Source organism: Poecilia reticulata, linkage group LG19, assembly GCF_000633615.1.
Source record: "Poecilia reticulata strain Guanapo linkage group LG19, Guppy_female_1.0+MT, whole genome shotgun sequence".
Classification (NCBI taxonomy): domain Eukaryota; kingdom Metazoa; phylum Chordata; class Actinopteri; order Cyprinodontiformes; family Poeciliidae; genus Poecilia; species Poecilia reticulata.
This window is the reverse complement of record NC_024349.1, coordinates 12,265,063-12,282,452: the sequence shown is the minus strand read 5'-3', so window position 1 is coordinate 12,282,452 and position 17,390 is coordinate 12,265,063. Positions and strand designations below refer to the sequence as shown.

General features: G+C 37.8%; 1 protein-coding gene across 2 annotated transcripts in view; it reads left to right on the top strand.

The window, feature by feature from the left end:
- ppm1bb (protein phosphatase, Mg2+/Mn2+ dependent, 1Bb) overlaps positions 1-17,390 on the top strand; it is a 27,809-nt gene that overhangs the window by 3,544 nt on the left and 6,875 nt on the right. For both annotated transcript variants that reach the window (XM_008437069.2, XM_008437068.2), the window contains exons 2-5: positions 9,274-10,116; positions 12,710-12,827; positions 13,838-13,949; positions 15,342-15,399. In XM_008437069.2, the coding sequence (XP_008435291.1) occupies positions 9,286-10,116; positions 12,710-12,827; positions 13,838-13,949; positions 15,342-15,399 (1,119 nt within the window). In that variant the 5' untranslated portion in view covers positions 9,274-9,285. The remainder of the gene's footprint in view (positions 1-9,273; positions 10,117-12,709; positions 12,828-13,837; positions 13,950-15,341; positions 15,400-17,390) is intronic.

Below are 17,390 nucleotides of genomic sequence, written 5' to 3'. Positions count from 1 at the left end.
CCCCTATTCAAGAGACTTTGATAAGAATGACTATATATGTAATATAGGCGTCTACAGAGTATTTTTGTTTACATTTTTGGTTGGTGGTGTGCCTCGAGATTTTTTCAATTAAAATAATGTACCTTGACTCAAAAAAGGTTGAAAAACACTGTTTTAGAGCATTTCTTTGCTCAAATGATTTGTGGGGTCCAACAGGGCTTTGTCACTGTTCCTCTATAATTCACCTTACATATTTAACCTTAAGGTCATACGATTCACTGGCATAACATGATCATCCTATGCAGATGATACTCAGATTGATCTTTTTTGTTCTCAGTGAACCAACTATCCAAATGACGGCACTCTTCAACTTAAGTCTTGGATGACAAGGCTATGAGAGCGACCCAAAAGAGTTATGAGGATTCAACTCTCTCAATTTGTCTCAATATTTTAGACTTAATTTAAATATCTACAAACCATTTTTAAAAAACGGTTTGTTTTTAAATTCACTGACAAGTAAAATCTTTGCTAAAAAGACTTTTATCTGATATAATGCCAAGTTTGCAGCTGACTGTTTTACTGCCTTTTGTTTCCCTAAACTGATCTTGGATCTGTGAGCCATTTCATATCACAAGCCTATATTGCAGCAGTGTATCATCACGGCGAAGGTTTATGGTGTATGTCATCATCAATTTTGTATTATGAGGTGCTGAAATGCAGCCACCCTGCTCACCTTCTCCACTATATCAAATTGCGATAAGGTGCACAGGTGAGCAGAGCATGACATCAGTCTGTGCTCTGGTTGGCAGATGCAAGAGGAGCTCAATAGCTGATAATCTCATCTGAGTCAGCTGTCAATGGGAAAACACTGAGAAGAGTTTCCTTTAATTAATAACAAGAACATTGATAGTTTCTATTCTCTGGATAGAAACTTTTCATTACTTCTCTTTTCCCACTGTATCATTGTTTATATGGAGTTATGTTTTTATCATGTGAAGCTAGACCTGTCACAATAATCAATAAATCAATTAATCAGATGATAAATTTAAACAAGTTCAATAATTTCCTTTGGCATGATTTATTGTTTCTCTTTTTAAATTAAAGGCTAATTAAAATGTAAAATTTACTGATCTTTTAGAATGTGTTCTTGCATTATTATTTCACCATTACCGTTATAATTCTTAAAAATGGTCTCAAAACGACAATATTATCATTTATTGCAATATCGTCTGGAACAATTTATCGTCCAGCAAAATGATTTATCGTGGCAGGCCAACGTAAAGCACTTTGTACTGCTTTGTTGCTGAAATGTTCTCGCTGCCTGTGGGAGTATTGGCTACGGTCTTTTAGGTAAAACCAAATTTTTTGCTTAATTCCTAAATTAATTTGAAAAAAATTAGATTTCTAAGTAAGTAGTGAAAATCCAGAATTCAGATTCTTAAAAGTTAAAATATTACTTTAAAAATGTGATTAAATAATTATCTGTATTGCAGACATGTTTGATTGTTGTGTAAGAATGGCGACTTAACATTTGTTGAGCAGACTGAGTGTAAATGATTCATTAAGAGTTTCACTTTTGAATTAAATTTAAGCACTGAAAAAAATTAAGTTGGTAATATTCTGGTTTGTTGAGATGTAAGATCCTATGTTGGTCTTTAAGGTCCACGTTGAATAAATGGTGGATCAAAAGAAAACCTTACAGATACGAAGAACCCTTCTGTTTTAGTTCAGGCTTGTTGTATCTTTTTAAAATGCTTGAAAATATTATTTACTTTGAGAATTATTCAGTTCCATTTATTTATTTATTTTTTATCCAACGGACTCAATTGGCTGATATTTGAAGAGTAATTGTGCCCTCCTTAAAGCGTTTCCTTCAAGCTACGTAATCTGGAATACGTAGCTTAAAAAGATAAAGTGCCACTTATTTTGTTTTCCTTGCAGTGAGTAAAGTGTATAAACTGAAGTTCTGTTATGGTTCTCGCTGTCTGTAAACATTTAAATACACGTATATCAGCTTGTTTGGACTCGTGCAACTAAACTGACATCCCTTTAAAATGCCACTTGAATGTCAAATGGTCCAAACTGACATCCTGTCTCAATAATTACATTATCTACGTAATGTCATTTCGTTGAAGCACCGTTGCAGGATTTCAGTGCTTCATTAGATGCCAGGTTGACAACAGTTTTGTCCCTGTCACAGTTTTAACTGGTTTCTGTGAAAGGTTTACAATGTCAAGGGTTTGCAATGTATTTTTAAGTTTCTTAGGTTTAATTCAATGGTAAATGTGATTTATAAATGTCAGTTCTCTTCCTTGTTTTGAGTTCAGAGCACTGATGTCTGTTCTTTGGAATTAATTTGCTCACGTTGTACAATGCAGCGCAATTTTTTCTAAAGTGTATTTTTATTTTTATTATTGCCAAATACTGCTTCTCTGCTGTCATTGCGTCTTCACCCATAATCAAAATCTTGGAATCCTTCTGGGATTTTCCACAGAGGACTGATCTTACATTCAGATAAGATTAGTTATTTGTTCAAAATGGAGATTCCTGTGTTAGATCAATAAGACTGGCTGGAAATCTAGATTGAGGTCAAACGTGCCTCATTTCAGTTTTGACAAATCTTTACACGCTGTGCTTCTGGTAGAGATGCACCGATGCGTCACTAGATTTTTAGATCTTTGTAAAGATTGTAGCTGATTTCTCTTGAAGAACAATGACACAAGATGTTAGAAAAGCATTCAAAGGGTATGTCAAATTCCAGGCCTGCATCCGTAACTCTGCGTTGGCCGGGGAAGTTGCGTCTTTTGTCTACTATGAAGATCGGAAATGAGCGGCTGTATAATTGGAGGATCTAGGCCCCAGATTGATTTTCGCCCTTACCTCTAAGTATTTCCTCTTATCTCTTCAAATCTGTGGAAAAGATGGACGCCTTTGGATTTGACCAGCCTTTATTTGTGGCTTTCAACGGATGCAGTCCCTGAATTTTGACACACCCAAAGTAATTGGTTTTGCCCTCCTACCACAAGCGGTCATTGATTTATCATTAAAGGAGCAAAAGTGGCTTCGTACCATCTTATGTGAGAGCAATTCCTCATGACTCTCATGACTGAGAGGTAAAGGAATTAATGAATCAACAAAACAAAGAATTAGAGTTGGTCTGTCTATGGTAAGAAAAAATACTGGGATTATTCTTACCCCTAATAATCTGTTTTAGATTTAATTGTGATTTCTTTTAGAAAAAGAAACTATTATTCCACATCAGGTAGTAATCTGAATTATATTTTATTACCTTCTTTCTTGTAAATGTGTTTTAAAAGATGCATATTGACCATTGGGATTAATTGTTTTTCTGCGTGATGCGGTTTTGGGTCTTGTAACATTTCTTGCAGGTATCGTCTTGTCTTGGGAAGCAGCTGAATTCCTGTGAGGTTTAAGATTATGTTAAAGATAATTTGGCAAGATTTAAACCATCTACTTGCACTTACCTCTGGGAGATTCAGGTTTGATTTAGATTTTTGAAAAAGTGAGCACCAAATGTTGTAACATACAAAATTGAGGAATTAGTCCGGCAACATCCTTTGTTTCTACAGTCAAACATAAGTGTCAAACACTTAAAATTTTTAGAGTACATTTTGTTATAGGATGTTTATGAAACCGCTATAAAACAAAGGACCAATCACACAACCTTGTGCCAATTCAGGGTTTCCTGCTTCGAAGTTCAGTAATTCAACTCTCAGTATGTCAGAACCACTCAGAACATCACAACGAGATGTTCTGTTCCCTGGGCTGCTTCGGACACACTGGTGAAACGTGACTCTGAGTCTCCTCTCACTATCCCACCGGCTTCCCAGGGGTTGTTAGTTTAATGCTGCATTCATGTGGTTCCTTTTTACTGGGTAAACATGTAGAAATGCCGCATGGTCACGTCAAAATTATCTGGCATTTTTTCGTTGGATATTTCAGTCAAAATATTGAATTTAAGACCTAAAATCTAACGTGTCTTGGGGAGGGAGAGATTAAAACAAATACTTTTATTGTTTTGCCAAAAGAACATGGCGTAACCTTTGAATTATGATCCAGAGTATATCAGTAATTAGGGGAAATTTGGTTTGAAACACAGTGACCCAGATCTCAATGCAACGTTTTCCCACATTGGTCCTGCATGTATCAGATACAACCCGCTTCCAAAAGCTTTCTATATTTTATAAATATTTCAAAATGTAATTCAGTGAGTATTAATACAGCTGATACAAAGTAATCTTAACATTTAACTGTCTTTTTAAATTCAGAAGATTATAAAATATTTTTGCCTTTTATGGAAAGATGGTCGGCCATCTTGATACAAGACAAAATTCAGGTTTGTAATAAAATTGATTGATTGATGAGATCACTCATTAATCAATGACTTACATCTGACGTAAAAATGGTAGAAAAATATTTGAAATATCGGTTCAAATATGTACCCAAAAACCTACAATGTTGAAAACTTTAAGAAGTAAATTGTGGTCAATTTTTTTATTCTAAAATTTGGCATTAGTTTGTTTTAAATGTCAGCTTATTGGCTCTGCTCTCTCAGCGTGTAGACGACTGTCGTTCAGCCTTTTCTTCCAGGTTTGCTTCAGCTCGTTTACAGCGACGGCTCGTATTTTCTGAGCAGCGTTTGGATCCTCTGCAGCATTATGTAATCTGTGACGTTCCGCTTCTCTCTTGAAATGCTTTTTTTGGCGGACGCGAGTTTTGCTCGTTGGTGTTGGTTTCGGCCTGCGGTTGCAACACTGGTGACAGCAGTGACTGAGCCTTCCTCGTTCTCCTCTGGTGTTTTCTGGGGTTTCTGCCTTTGTACATGTCTGTTCGCATGATTTCCCCTCGCTCTAAAGGTGTTGTGAACAACCAGTAAAATCTCACAGTATCTGTGTGTCTTTAGCAGCCAGCCTGACACCTTTCTGGTTCTGTCGGCTGCGACTGCTTTAACGGACGGATGATGCAACGGCCCGCTCCTCTCGCTAACCAGCAGCTGAGTGTGCGCGCCTCTTTTTTAGGAGTGTGAGAGAAAGACTTTTGGGAGAAAGAAGGGTGGGGAGGGGGTGTTGCTGAATGAAGCTCAGGCTGGATGTTTGCACTGTAGGGTGGGCGGTTGCTAGGCAGTGGCAGTGTGTTTGTTTTATTTTTAGAGCGAATCACAGCTGGTCAACGTTACAGAATTGTCTTTCTCTCATACGTTGCACGTGAGTGCAGCTCCACATTTACTAAACAACACTAAAAACTTGGGGCAACATCAAACGGCGAGCCTGAGAATACACTTTTTCTTTCTATAACCGTGCGACAGGAAGGCGGCAGAAGTATGAATGGCCCGTCCCTGCTGTCTCACGCTGGTCGTGAAATGTAAGCCGACCTGCCGTATTTATAGAGCATCTTTTTCTCGCACACAGACCGTGACGGTGCACACATGCGCAGACGCACACAAAAACGCACACGGCGTCCTGAGAAAGCAGCCGGAGTCAYTCCCTGCATGTAACGGCCTTTTTTGGGCACACGCTTGTCATGGCGCAGTCATGCTCATGTGGGAAGTGAAGCTCTGTGAAGAATCAGCGTCTCATCAGGGCGGTTTGATTATTGTTTTTGTTATTATTATCATACTTTTTTATAGACTTCCTGGTCTTAGTATTGCCAAGCAAGCGACCTCTAAGAATTTTTACTTATTCTGTGTAGAACACAAAATATTTTTGCCAGTTGGTAACGAGATACCAAAAACCCTGATTGCTTATTTGGTTATTTTTTAAGCTTAACATTTTATTAGCATTCTTACTGGATAGTAAAGTGTATTGGACCATTCTTCAGTTTAGCACAAATGCATTTTGATTGTGATCAGGAGGAATATATTTAAATTTTAAAATTTCTTAAAAAATAGGTTAATGCTTTGAAGCTAAATTAAGTTATCTTGTGATTGTTTAATTTTCTTCTGGATTCAAACCCGCAACCTCAATCACATAACCTGCAGCACATTTATTTGATTCTCATTTTTAGAATAAAAACTTCTGAATCTTCAGATTTTTTGTTGTTGTTGTYGTTGATATTGTGATGTTATTACTGTTTTTTTGCCCAAAGTATGCTTAAAAAGTATAAAATTAGCTTTTAGTTGTTGTTTTTTTCAGATGTGAATACATTTATTTAATACAATTTAGATACGACAGGACATATTTAAGCACAACTGTTCACACCTGACATTAAAATCCAGATTATATAATGGATATATATTCATCTCATTACTAGTGTGCTATTGGTGGTGCTTAGATAAAAAGACATGTTTATTTGATGATGTAATGTTTTTCAAATGTTTCTATAAATTAGGGTGTCAAACCCATTGTCATTTTGGACCATGTCAAAAATCTGAATGTTCTTAAAGGGCCAGTTGTGCCAGAATATATTGACAAAACCAATTAAACTATCAATAAATGGCTGTTCCTCCATGATTTTGATTGTTTTAGTGTTCGTTGGAATCAAAATTATAGATTTTGTGGTACCAATTTAGAAATGTTCGTTAGCAATTTTTACTATATTTGCGCTAGGGCTGTAGTGATGCAATAATCTCACAATACGATACACAATATTCTGCTCACGATACGATATATATTGCGATATTCACCAAATGATACAATTTAATACACTTTTGCGATTTTCTGAAAGATTTTAGAGGGACAGAGTAATTTTGGTGTTAACTGTTATAGAGTTGGATTGAATTAATTTAACTGAAAACTGATTAAAAGCACGAACTACACAATACCTGGCTCTGGTTGGACATGGACACAGACTTAAAGTCGRYAGCTGGACAAAATGAATYAAAGAAGTGGTGAGAAAACATGTTTCTTTTAATTGAAACAGTACAAACTGTAGCTTACATGCATTTGTAAAGTAAATAAAGTGCGCCAAGTACCCTGCTCTGAATAGTTTGATACCTTTTTAACCTTGACACTTRACATCTGAAGGAATCACTCTAAGCCTGATGACCTAATCACTCTCCCGGCGAAGCAAGCAGTGAGTGAGCAAGGTGACAGTTGGATGTTACGATACTTGCGGATGAATATCAATTTTTTTTTCTAGGAAAGAAAATATCGATATCGCAAAATCGATATTATTACACAGCCCTAATTTGCGCTAATGTATGATGTTGTGTAACTTTTTATTACTCGCCGTATCAATTACAGACTATGACTTGACATCAAGTAAAGCATAGGCAGCAATTACTTAAACTCAATGTTTTTGAAAAACTTTGAGAAAATTTGCAGTAAAATCAGGAAAAAAATGTGGAGAGATTTGTTGATTTTGTGTGAATTTTGCAGATTTGTGAAAAACTGGAAGGGACTTATTGATGTAATTTGGAGCCACATAGAAAGCTGCAGCGGACCAGATTTTGTCCCCGAACCTCGAGTTTGACACAGGTGCTGTAAATCGTCACACAAACCCCAAATAAAGGGATTCAGACGGTTGTTTTGTTCAGGCAGACTTTTATTAACATTTAGTTTTAGAAATCTGGTCTCAGGCTGGTTTCAGAGAGGTGTTTTTCTGTGCTCCCCTCTGTCTGTTTCAAACGTTCTCTGCAGCGTTTTTAATTTATCTGTAGAGACGGAGGTGATTTCCAAATTCAAAAGGGGCCTCTTTGCAGCTTCTTGCTTGGTGTGATTGTAGTTCTGGGCCTCTGGTGCTCCAGGTCGGCTCCAGCGCTGCCAGGATCACTGCTTCTGTCCACAGTTCATCTGGAAAGTATTCACAGCACTTCACCTTTTCCACATTTTTTACAGCCTTAATCCAAATTGTATAAATTAACTTCTTTCCTAAAAATTCTACACACAAATGTATGACAATGTGGAAATGTATCAAAAAGGAAAGTCAAGAAATCATATTTGTTTGGAAGTTTTACAACAAAGTTGTCAAAGTATTGCTAGCTTTTTAAGGATTTCTTTTTTGTAGAAACCTTAAACTTTCTTAATTAAGCACATTATGTTTATGAACACTGCTGTCCTTAAGTTTTTATAAATCCTGAAGTTGCCTCAAGTAGCTGAGAAGCCATTTGGAAAGTCTCTTTCTTTTTTCTTTTTTTTTTTCTTTTCTTTTTACCATTGAGATGATTATATAAAACACATACCTGGACAATAAAACACGCAGTGGAAACATTTCCAGTCATGAATCTGCTTTACCCGAGCCCAGAAATCCACATTGTAGAAGCGGAGAGCGATCATTTTGACAGAGAACAGGACCCAGGGTGTACAGACAAAATCTGGGATGTTCTTCGGAAAGCCAGGAAAGCCACTCCTAAAGAGTGATTTAAGAATGCAAAAAAAAATTATATAAATCTCTAAGCAGGCATGATTTAAAGGATAAAAGTTTGTGTATTGTAAATAATTTTATGCAGTTTAGACAGTTCAGTGCAGAAAGATTTTTTTCTATGATGTTCAGACAGGGAAGTAGCAGCATTTAGGATAAGAACAATGGATCAAACTTCATGTACTACTTGATTTTTGAGTCAACAAATTGTATAGGGCTGAAACAATTCATTGAATTAGTTGTGATGAATTGATAATTGAAATAATTGTCAGCTAGTTTCATAATCAACTAATGGGAGTACAGAGACTCAAGAAAAAAGGCCATTTGCTGAAAGCACAGCAGTTAAGCCAAAGCTGCACAAAAGATATACATATTTTTGATTTAAAATAAATAAAAATAAAAAAAAAAACTTTGTAATAGACCCAAAACTGTAGTGGCAGTTTCAGCTTCACTAGGTGTAAATTATGTAAAATAATAAATAAATAAAAAATCTCCTCTTGCTAGCCAATTATCCCAATAATAATCAATGCACTTAACTCTGTATTGATGTTAAGTCGAGCAGAAAAGGCCAAGCTTTCCACTTGTTGATGTTGGAAGTATTTTTGTAGCTGCAGATTCATTCTTTGCTGCAATTAATCAAGTGTACATGAAAGGAATGCTTTATTATTATTGCATTTCTGGCAATAAAATGTTTACTTCTTATTATTTTTTAAAGAAAGGACTTTAATTATTTGTTTGCATAATCTTTTTCAAACATTGTATAAAGAGTTTGTAAAAGAAAAATCTGCAGAATGTGCTAATTTTTATATCAGTTAATCATCAGAATAATCTATAGCTAAAATAATCGCTTTGTACATGTATGCTTATGGCACAATGGTGTTTTGGTGAAATTGACTCGGATTTTAAAATCATTTCTTTGCAGGCGATCGTATAAAAGTTTTCCTCACCGTTTTTCCTCCTTTGTTTGTTCTCCAGTTGTAGGCAGCGATGGGTGCGTTCCTGGACAAGCCGAAGACGGAGAAGCACAGCGCCCACGGCGACGGAAACGGGCTGCGCTACGGTCTGAGCTCCATGCAGGGCTGGCGGGTGGAAATGGAGGACGCCCACACGGCGGTGGTGGGCCTTCCCCACGGACTCACCGACTGGTCTTTCTTCGCCGTTTACGACGGCCACGCCGGCTCGCGGGTCGCCAACTACTGCTCCGGGCACCTGCTGGAGCACATCCTGTCAGGAGGCGCCGAGTTCGGATCGGGGCCGGGCTCCGTGGAGGGCGTGAAGGACGGGATCCGCTCGGGCTTTCTGAACATTGACGAATACATGCGCAACTTCTCCGACCTGCGGCAGGGCCTGGACCGCAGCGGGTCGACAGCCGTGTGCGTGCTGCTCAGCCCCACTCACCTCTACTTCATTAACTGCGGCGACTCGCGGGCCGTGCTGTGTCGAGACGGAAAGGTGGGCTTCTCCACTCAGGACCACAAGCCCTGCAACCCCCGCGAAAAGGAGCGCATCCAGAATGCTGGCGGCTCGGTCATGATCCAGAGGGTAAACGGCTCCCTGGCGGTGTCGCGGGCTCTCGGGGACTACGACTACAAATGTGTGGATGGTAAGGGCCCCACGGAGCAGCTGGTGAGCCCGGAGCCGGAGGTTTGCGTGTTGGAGCGGGCGGCCGAAGGAGACGAGTTTGTGGTTCTGGCGTGCGACGGAATCTGGGACGTCATGTCCAACGAAGAGCTGTGTGATTTTGTACGATCACGACTATTGGTTTCTGAAGATCTGGAAAAGATCTGTAACTCGGTGGTGGACACCTGTCTTCATAAGGTAAGTCGTTTTTAACAATTAGTATCTTCTCCTATTGAATACAGAGCTTTGCTGTCTCTTGAACGTACGTCTGTCACAATAAGCAATTAATTAATCACATTATTATGAGCTTGATCATTTATATTTTGGTCATTATTATTTTTTGAAGGGCAGTTTTTGTTACAGAGACCTCATAATCCATTTTATGTATAGGTTTGGTTGGTTTTCGTTCCTTTTTATTTTTGGTTGCAGAGTTTTAATTTGGATATATAAGCCTCAGGAGCTGCGCAAAAAATGTCACAATGGGACAGGGGGGAATTTCCAAAACCAAATAAAAATTTTAAAAAACCTGGCAAAAACGCACCAGATCAGTGGGACCACACATCCACACAAACTAGAATGTATTTTCTTGAGATTTGTTGTGAACCTTTCCCATTCAAAGAGCAACAAACTTTTATTATTTTCCACTTCACAAACTACTTTGCATCAAATCCCAACAAAAAACATGACATTTTGTCTCTGTAATTTGTGAAAAAGTGTGAAAAGTATGAATTATTTTAATAAGTCACAGTGTCTTGGGATAAAAGTTTATGTAGAAAGAAATTTGCATAGCTTCCATCGGACCTTACCTCCTAAAAACAGGAGTCTCCTGGAAATAAACTGTTTGTTGACTGAGCCATCTGGGAGGAGGTTTATCACCTGCATTCGTGCTTAAAATATATACACCAACCTGTTCTTCCTAGTTCCTGTCCACATCTTGGACATTTCACTGTCCACGTGTCTTTAGCTTTGCGTCCTGGGCTCTCCAAGAACCAGCAAGCGTACAGCAGATGAGTTATTTTTACCTTACTGGATGGGTTATCTCAAGTATCAGCCGCACAGGCATAAATCTGCTCTGCTGTCGCTACCTTTTGTGATGTAAGTGAAATTGGACACTTTCAGAAATCTACTGTGACCACACCGAGTCCTTCAGTGTGGTGAGAAGTCGACGCCTTTGTTTTTTTTGTTTTGTTTTTTTGTTTGTTTTTTTGCTGCTTTGGGCTCCATCTTCCGTCGCTTGAAATTGTCTTGAAAAAGGCAATTATGATGATGTCTAGTTTGTGTGTTTATTATCTTGAAGACTTGAAAGAAACATTGAAAGGCATTGCAGAAGCTTTTCATTATAAAACTATAGGTAAAAAATAAATGACTGGTCCACATCTCTACAGCACATCAACACTTACTTTTTCATAACTTTGTCGACAAATTATGATTTCCAGTTATGGTAAAGCGCTCACCTTTTGATTCTCAGTGATCTTTAAGAACTGTAATATAAAAAAAGACAAGAGCAACATTTAAAACAACAGGATTCTTCCAGTTTCCTCTTTTTTTAATTGGGTTTTCACAGAAAATCAAAATGAAACTCCTTAAAACTCGTAACTTAACCTCAAATAATTTAAATGTTGAAATAAATATGAGGTAATAATAAAATCTAGAAGTTGGCTAGATTCCTGATGATTTTTTTTTTTTTTTTCGATTATCAGCTGGTGTAAAAACTAATAACTCCCAATTTTTATTTTCATTTTTGGTCTGTAAACTAGTCTACACACATACGGGTAATTCTACAACACCTTTGTTTCTGTTTTATTCAAAACTGCAACCTTTGTTATAAATCTTTAGTTTAAACTAATAATTTTTATCTATTAGGAGGCTAAGAAAATTTGACAGACTTCAGTGAAAGCCTGGTCGGTTCCTCTCTTGTTCCTTTGCAGTGTAACTCATTAAGTTGATGGAAAAGATGTGAAACCATTTTCAGCAAATTAAAAAAGAAATCTAAATTGCTATGCTCAATAATAAAACAAATTCTGTTGTTCAAAAATACTTAATTTACTCCAACGGGAAATTGGATGTTGTAACTTATATGATCCAAGTATCTTCAATGAATCGTGGAAGGATCTCTGGTAGCAGTCAGTGTCGCAACAAATCTGAAAACGCTTCTGCCTGAAGACTGTTGGCTTATGATGGTCTCATGACTATCATGAAATTCCTCACCAACACCATCAGTCGTTTGCAGTCACTGCTAATCCACCTCATTTGCTTTTGCCACTCCTCTTTAAATTGTCTGTACGGAGATTTTATGCAACTGTGGTCATTTATGATGCTCGTTACAGTAAAGCGCAGCACTTCCACGGAATTTTAGTTGTAGCTCTCAAAACGTGCCACAGCCTGGCACGGATTAAATGTCGGCTTTAGGGAGGGGTTGCCGCTGCATGCCACTGTTAAGAAGGAAGCTATGTCGGATTTGTGAGGCAAGACAAAACAAGAGCAACGTTGCAAAACAGCATTTAGAATAGCATCTCGGTTTTGTTGTTTTTAATAACCTGTGAAAAACCAAAATCGTAATTAGGAAAAACTGGATTAACTCGTGTCTTAGACAGAATGTTTTGTCTCCTGATGTCGATTGCCTCACATTCACAGGTTCTGGGTTGTTTTATTTTCCATGCAAGCAGAGAAAACTCCTAGTCGGGTTCAGTGAACCAAAACCCTGTTATTAAAGTTTTCTGTTTGCATTTGCATAGTACAAACTTTACCCCGTGAAGCTGAGCTTGTCTTCTCTCTGTCTGTGTTTCTGCAGGGAAGCAGAGACAACATGAGCGTGGTGTTGGTGTGTTTGCCCGGAGCGCCTAAGATCTCAGAGGAGGCCATGAAAAAAGAGGAAGAATTGGATAAATATCTAGAAACGCGTGTTGAGGGTCAGCATTTCAAACACACTCGTCCGCAGAGACGCACGTTATTTTAAACTCTACATGTTTTAAGCCGCTCTGCTAATTATTGCTGACGCTACACTCAATCATCTACTTAAAAAAAAATATAGCAACAAAGTGACAATTCATATAATTGAGTACATTTTTAACAACTTTAAATAAAAAGTATTGATTTAATTACCGTCGTTCGTCACACACAGAAAGTCATCTGCCAGCTATGTAACGCCACGATGCGCTCCGCGACCCGTTTGTTGCGACGGGGATTTTCCTGTTTGTCCGTAAAGCTACACTTATGTCAGTCCACTACAGCGCAGCCGCCCGCAGCATTCAGCCTGTCCGCTCACCTCTTCCCCGCCATTCGCTCTGAACCAGGAGGAGAAAGGCTGCCGTACCCCAAGCATCGCGTCAGTCAATTTAAGGATGCTTATTCATCCCCTCAAAAGCAATAAAAACCCAGACATTATCATCAGTCGATATAATCCTCCCAGACCAAACTGGAAAAAGTGGACGTTATGCTGCTAGCACTTAGCAACAACTTATAGGCGGACGTGACGGCGTTGCCCAACACAAATAATGACCCGTCCGGAACATGGTGCGCTAAATAATAAAACGTAATTTAACGAAGATTCGAGGCGGATGAATTTTTCTTGAGGAATTTTAATAATCGAGGTAATCGAATCATTCAAGGAATCGCTGCAGCAGAATAAGAACATTCTGCTTAGAAATGTTGAGCTGATGGTGTTTAAACAGAAATAAGTAAAGTTGTATAAAATCAGCCTACTATACCAAACTTCACAGGCAGCAAGTGTTTTTCTAAACATCAATTTAGCACAGTCGCACTTTTTTGAGTGTACAACCAATTTCTTCCCCTTATTGTTTTTTTGATTGATTAGCCTTCATGGGGGATAAATCGTACACCTGACTTGTGCAATATAACCTCAGCAAAATGACCACAACATCTGGCCTTACTGTGTCCTATCTGCTTCTTTTGCTTGCAGAGCTGCTGGGAAGCTGTGGGGAGGACGGAGTCCCTGACCTGGTGTCTGTCCTAAGGAATATCGCCTCAGAAAACATCCCCAACCTTCCGCCTGGTGGAGGCCTGGCCAGCAAGTAAATATAACTGAGCTGCATGTTACGAACGCACACAGCAGATCAGGAGTAGATGCAGCCTTGACAGTCCACGTTTTAGGTTTCATTACTTAGAAACTTGTCCTCAAATTGATGAATAAACGATGATTTCTCTGGACTTTTCAAAACACCAGCTGGCAAATATTGATGTATTTCTGCTAATGCATCCAGTTTATACATGCTATAGGCCTGTCACAATAAACAATAAACCAATTAATCGCATGATAAATCAAAAGAAACTCAATTGTTTTCTTTTGCTTGATTCATCGTTTTTCTCTTTTCTCTTTCTTTTTACCAAAAACTGGATGATAAAAGTTTTCACTCTGGTGTTTTGGTTTCAACTAGCCCTTCTTTGAAAGAAATTTTGTATACAAAGACTTCATAATTCATTTTATTTGTTGTTTTACATTGTTTTCTTTATTTATTTTGGATATTTAAAATGTCTTCTAGTTCAATCTTTAAACATTTATTAGAATTTAAAGGTTACTGATCCTTGAGAATGTGTTCTTACGTTATTGTGCTATAATATTACTTGAAAATGGTCTCAAAGCAATATCATCATTTATTGCAATAACTTCTGGGACAATTTATCACCTGGCAAAATTTTTCGTGACATGCCTACTATGGCATTATTGCTAATATTTTGTTCGATATTAGCAAAACAAGCAACAAGCAAATGCAGAAGTGCTTTTCTTCCCTTAAGGAATCTATTAAATTAATTTGTGTTTAACCAAAATTGATGATTTTCAGCATTTGAAATGATTAAATCCCAATTAATAAATCTGTGAATATGAGCTCCTATGGAAGAAAACTCGTTTCAGAAGTTAAAGATGTTGAGTGGAAATGTATTTTTATGTATATGCTGGATTATTTTTTGTGATAGCACAGCACAAAGTAGCGTAGAACGTTGAAGAGGAAGAAAAATATGTATAATTTTCCACTTTTTTGTGAATAAAAGTCTGAGAAGTGTGGTGTGCATCTATATTCTCCCCACCTGAACCAACATGTTGCCTTCCACTTCAAAATTTCAGCTCTACCTTGTGCTGGTTTATCACAAAACATCCATTGAAGTCTGAGGTTTCAACCTGACAGAAGTGTTTAAAAAATTCAAAGGATGTTTAAAATTGAAGGTTTTGCATCAACATGTTGATGATTTAGGTAAAAAGTGTAGCGATAAACAGATAAACAAGGTGGTTGTCGTTCTGAGCAGAACACGGACCAAAAACGACACAGCTCCGCATTTTCAACTGAGAGTTTTACTTCCATTAACCTCTCAATCAATACACATTAGTGAAGAACGAACAGAGGTTGCATTATGTTGGGTGACGATCTTCCCCAGGGACCAATGTGTGTGTGCTTGTTTTCTGTCTGCAGACGCAGTGTTATCGAGGCGGTGTACAACAAACTGAACCCTCACAGAGAAGAGGAAGGGGTGAGTTTAATGTTTTCTAAATTACCTCCCAGCTCCACAGCCTCCAAACACACACACACACACACACACACACAAAACAGGACATCCATCTGTGTGCGAGTGTGTGCTGTGTGTTTGTGCTGCAATCTGAACGAGATTTCAGCAAAGATGGGTGAAATTAAATCATCTGTCTCGCTTCTATGTTCGATATTGAAGCAAAACGCGCACAAAGTCCTTTTGTAAGCCTTCTGAATTTTTCATTTACAATCGACGTGAAAGTTGTGACACACTGAGCTGATGGTGGGTTGTTGGGAACACTTTGAATGTCTTTGCCGTTCGATTCACCATCGTCAGTCTTGTCGGACCAGGACGCCGTATTTAGAGTCTCTTAGCTCTCAGCTAAGTCCACAAAGCACAAAAAAATTCAAAGCAATAAACTGAAACTGCTTCTACTGGGGTGTAACGGTGCAGAAATTTGTGCTAAAAATGTTCTGTGCCTATACCTAGGAAATACGGAGTTTTATTGTTTGTATGCGGAACTAAGTGCACATTGCAAAAAGCGGCACCAAAACAAAACAGAGAGTCCTCTATGGGCTAACTAACCTTTAGCTAATGTTTAGCTCAGCTATCTGAGAATATTAAGGATTTGCATGCAGCTACAGAAGAGAAAGAAAGTGAACTGAAACACAACTTTGTCAGCATGCACTTCTTGAATCAGCTAAAGTCCAAATCCGGCTTCACGGAGCGTTCAGCCTGTCCAAAACGCTGCACAGCATACGAGACGCAGCAACTCACCGGTGCCGTTTCTAGACCTTCTGACCAGAAGGGATTTCTCAACAGCTTTATTTTTACGGCCCATTTAAGTACATCCAGTAAACTGAACTGTCTAAATATCAAAACAGCTCTAAAGTGGTTTAGACTTGTTTTATTCTCAAATGTCTGCACAGTTGGGTCAAAAAGAAATCGTAAACACTGTTGACCATTTTCAAATGGTTTTATTGTTGTATAGTCAAAACAAATCTCCTGTCAGTTTTGCAATGACCACCTTTCGTTTCTTCTTGACTGATGCAAACCAAAAACATACAAAACTATGACTTTAAAACAAAAGTATGCATCGAACATGGATTTTTGTGTACTGGTACACCATGAGTTATACCCAACTTCGCTGAAAACATGTTGTATATTTAAGAAAATGAATTGCTGATAACCTTACTTCATTCAATTAGTTTTAGTTGTGTTTTCATCGACGTGGTTACAGTAGGAAGCCTCTATTCTAACAGGAAGAAATCTGCAGCATAAACATTTATCTGTAGTTGGAAGAGGGGAATGAGACAGAAAAAAAAACATGCAGGACTATTTGTGGCCCAGCAATGCCTGTGTCAAAAAAAACAAGAAAAAAAACAAGAACACAGGAGTGCTTTTTATGAGAAAGTTGAGTTAAAAGCAGAGGTAGGAAACAGACATGGGTAAACATGGTAGCCAGCAGTACTTCCTGTGAGGATAAACAAAGAAAGTAATCAGTTAATTAAAGCAATATCTCTGTTATTGACTTCACCCAGGAAATAGACATGGATAAACACTGAACCATTAGACCAGACTTTTCTATCTAACGGAAAAAACTGATGAGAATTACAGAAACTATTTCCAAGACACATTTTGTCTCCTAAAAGAGCTGGTGTGTGACAGTTTGAGGTTTAAATTATCTTCTGGTGTTTTGATTATAACATTTTTTCATGTTCTAATGGTTATATTGAGACGAAGCAAAAGTGAAAAAGAACGTCTCGTTTTTAATTTGTAAAATTAGACGTCGTTTGGGTCAACTTTATAGTTACAACATGCAACATGTAAAATCTACATTTATTGTGTAATGCATTTCACTAAATTAGTGTAACAAATCAGTTAATTTATGTTAGTAGTCCATTTCACACATCACATTTATTTCTGTTATTCTAACTTTGACTTTTAGCCAAAAAAAACACAAAATTCCTTTTCCCAGAAATAAACAAAAAAAA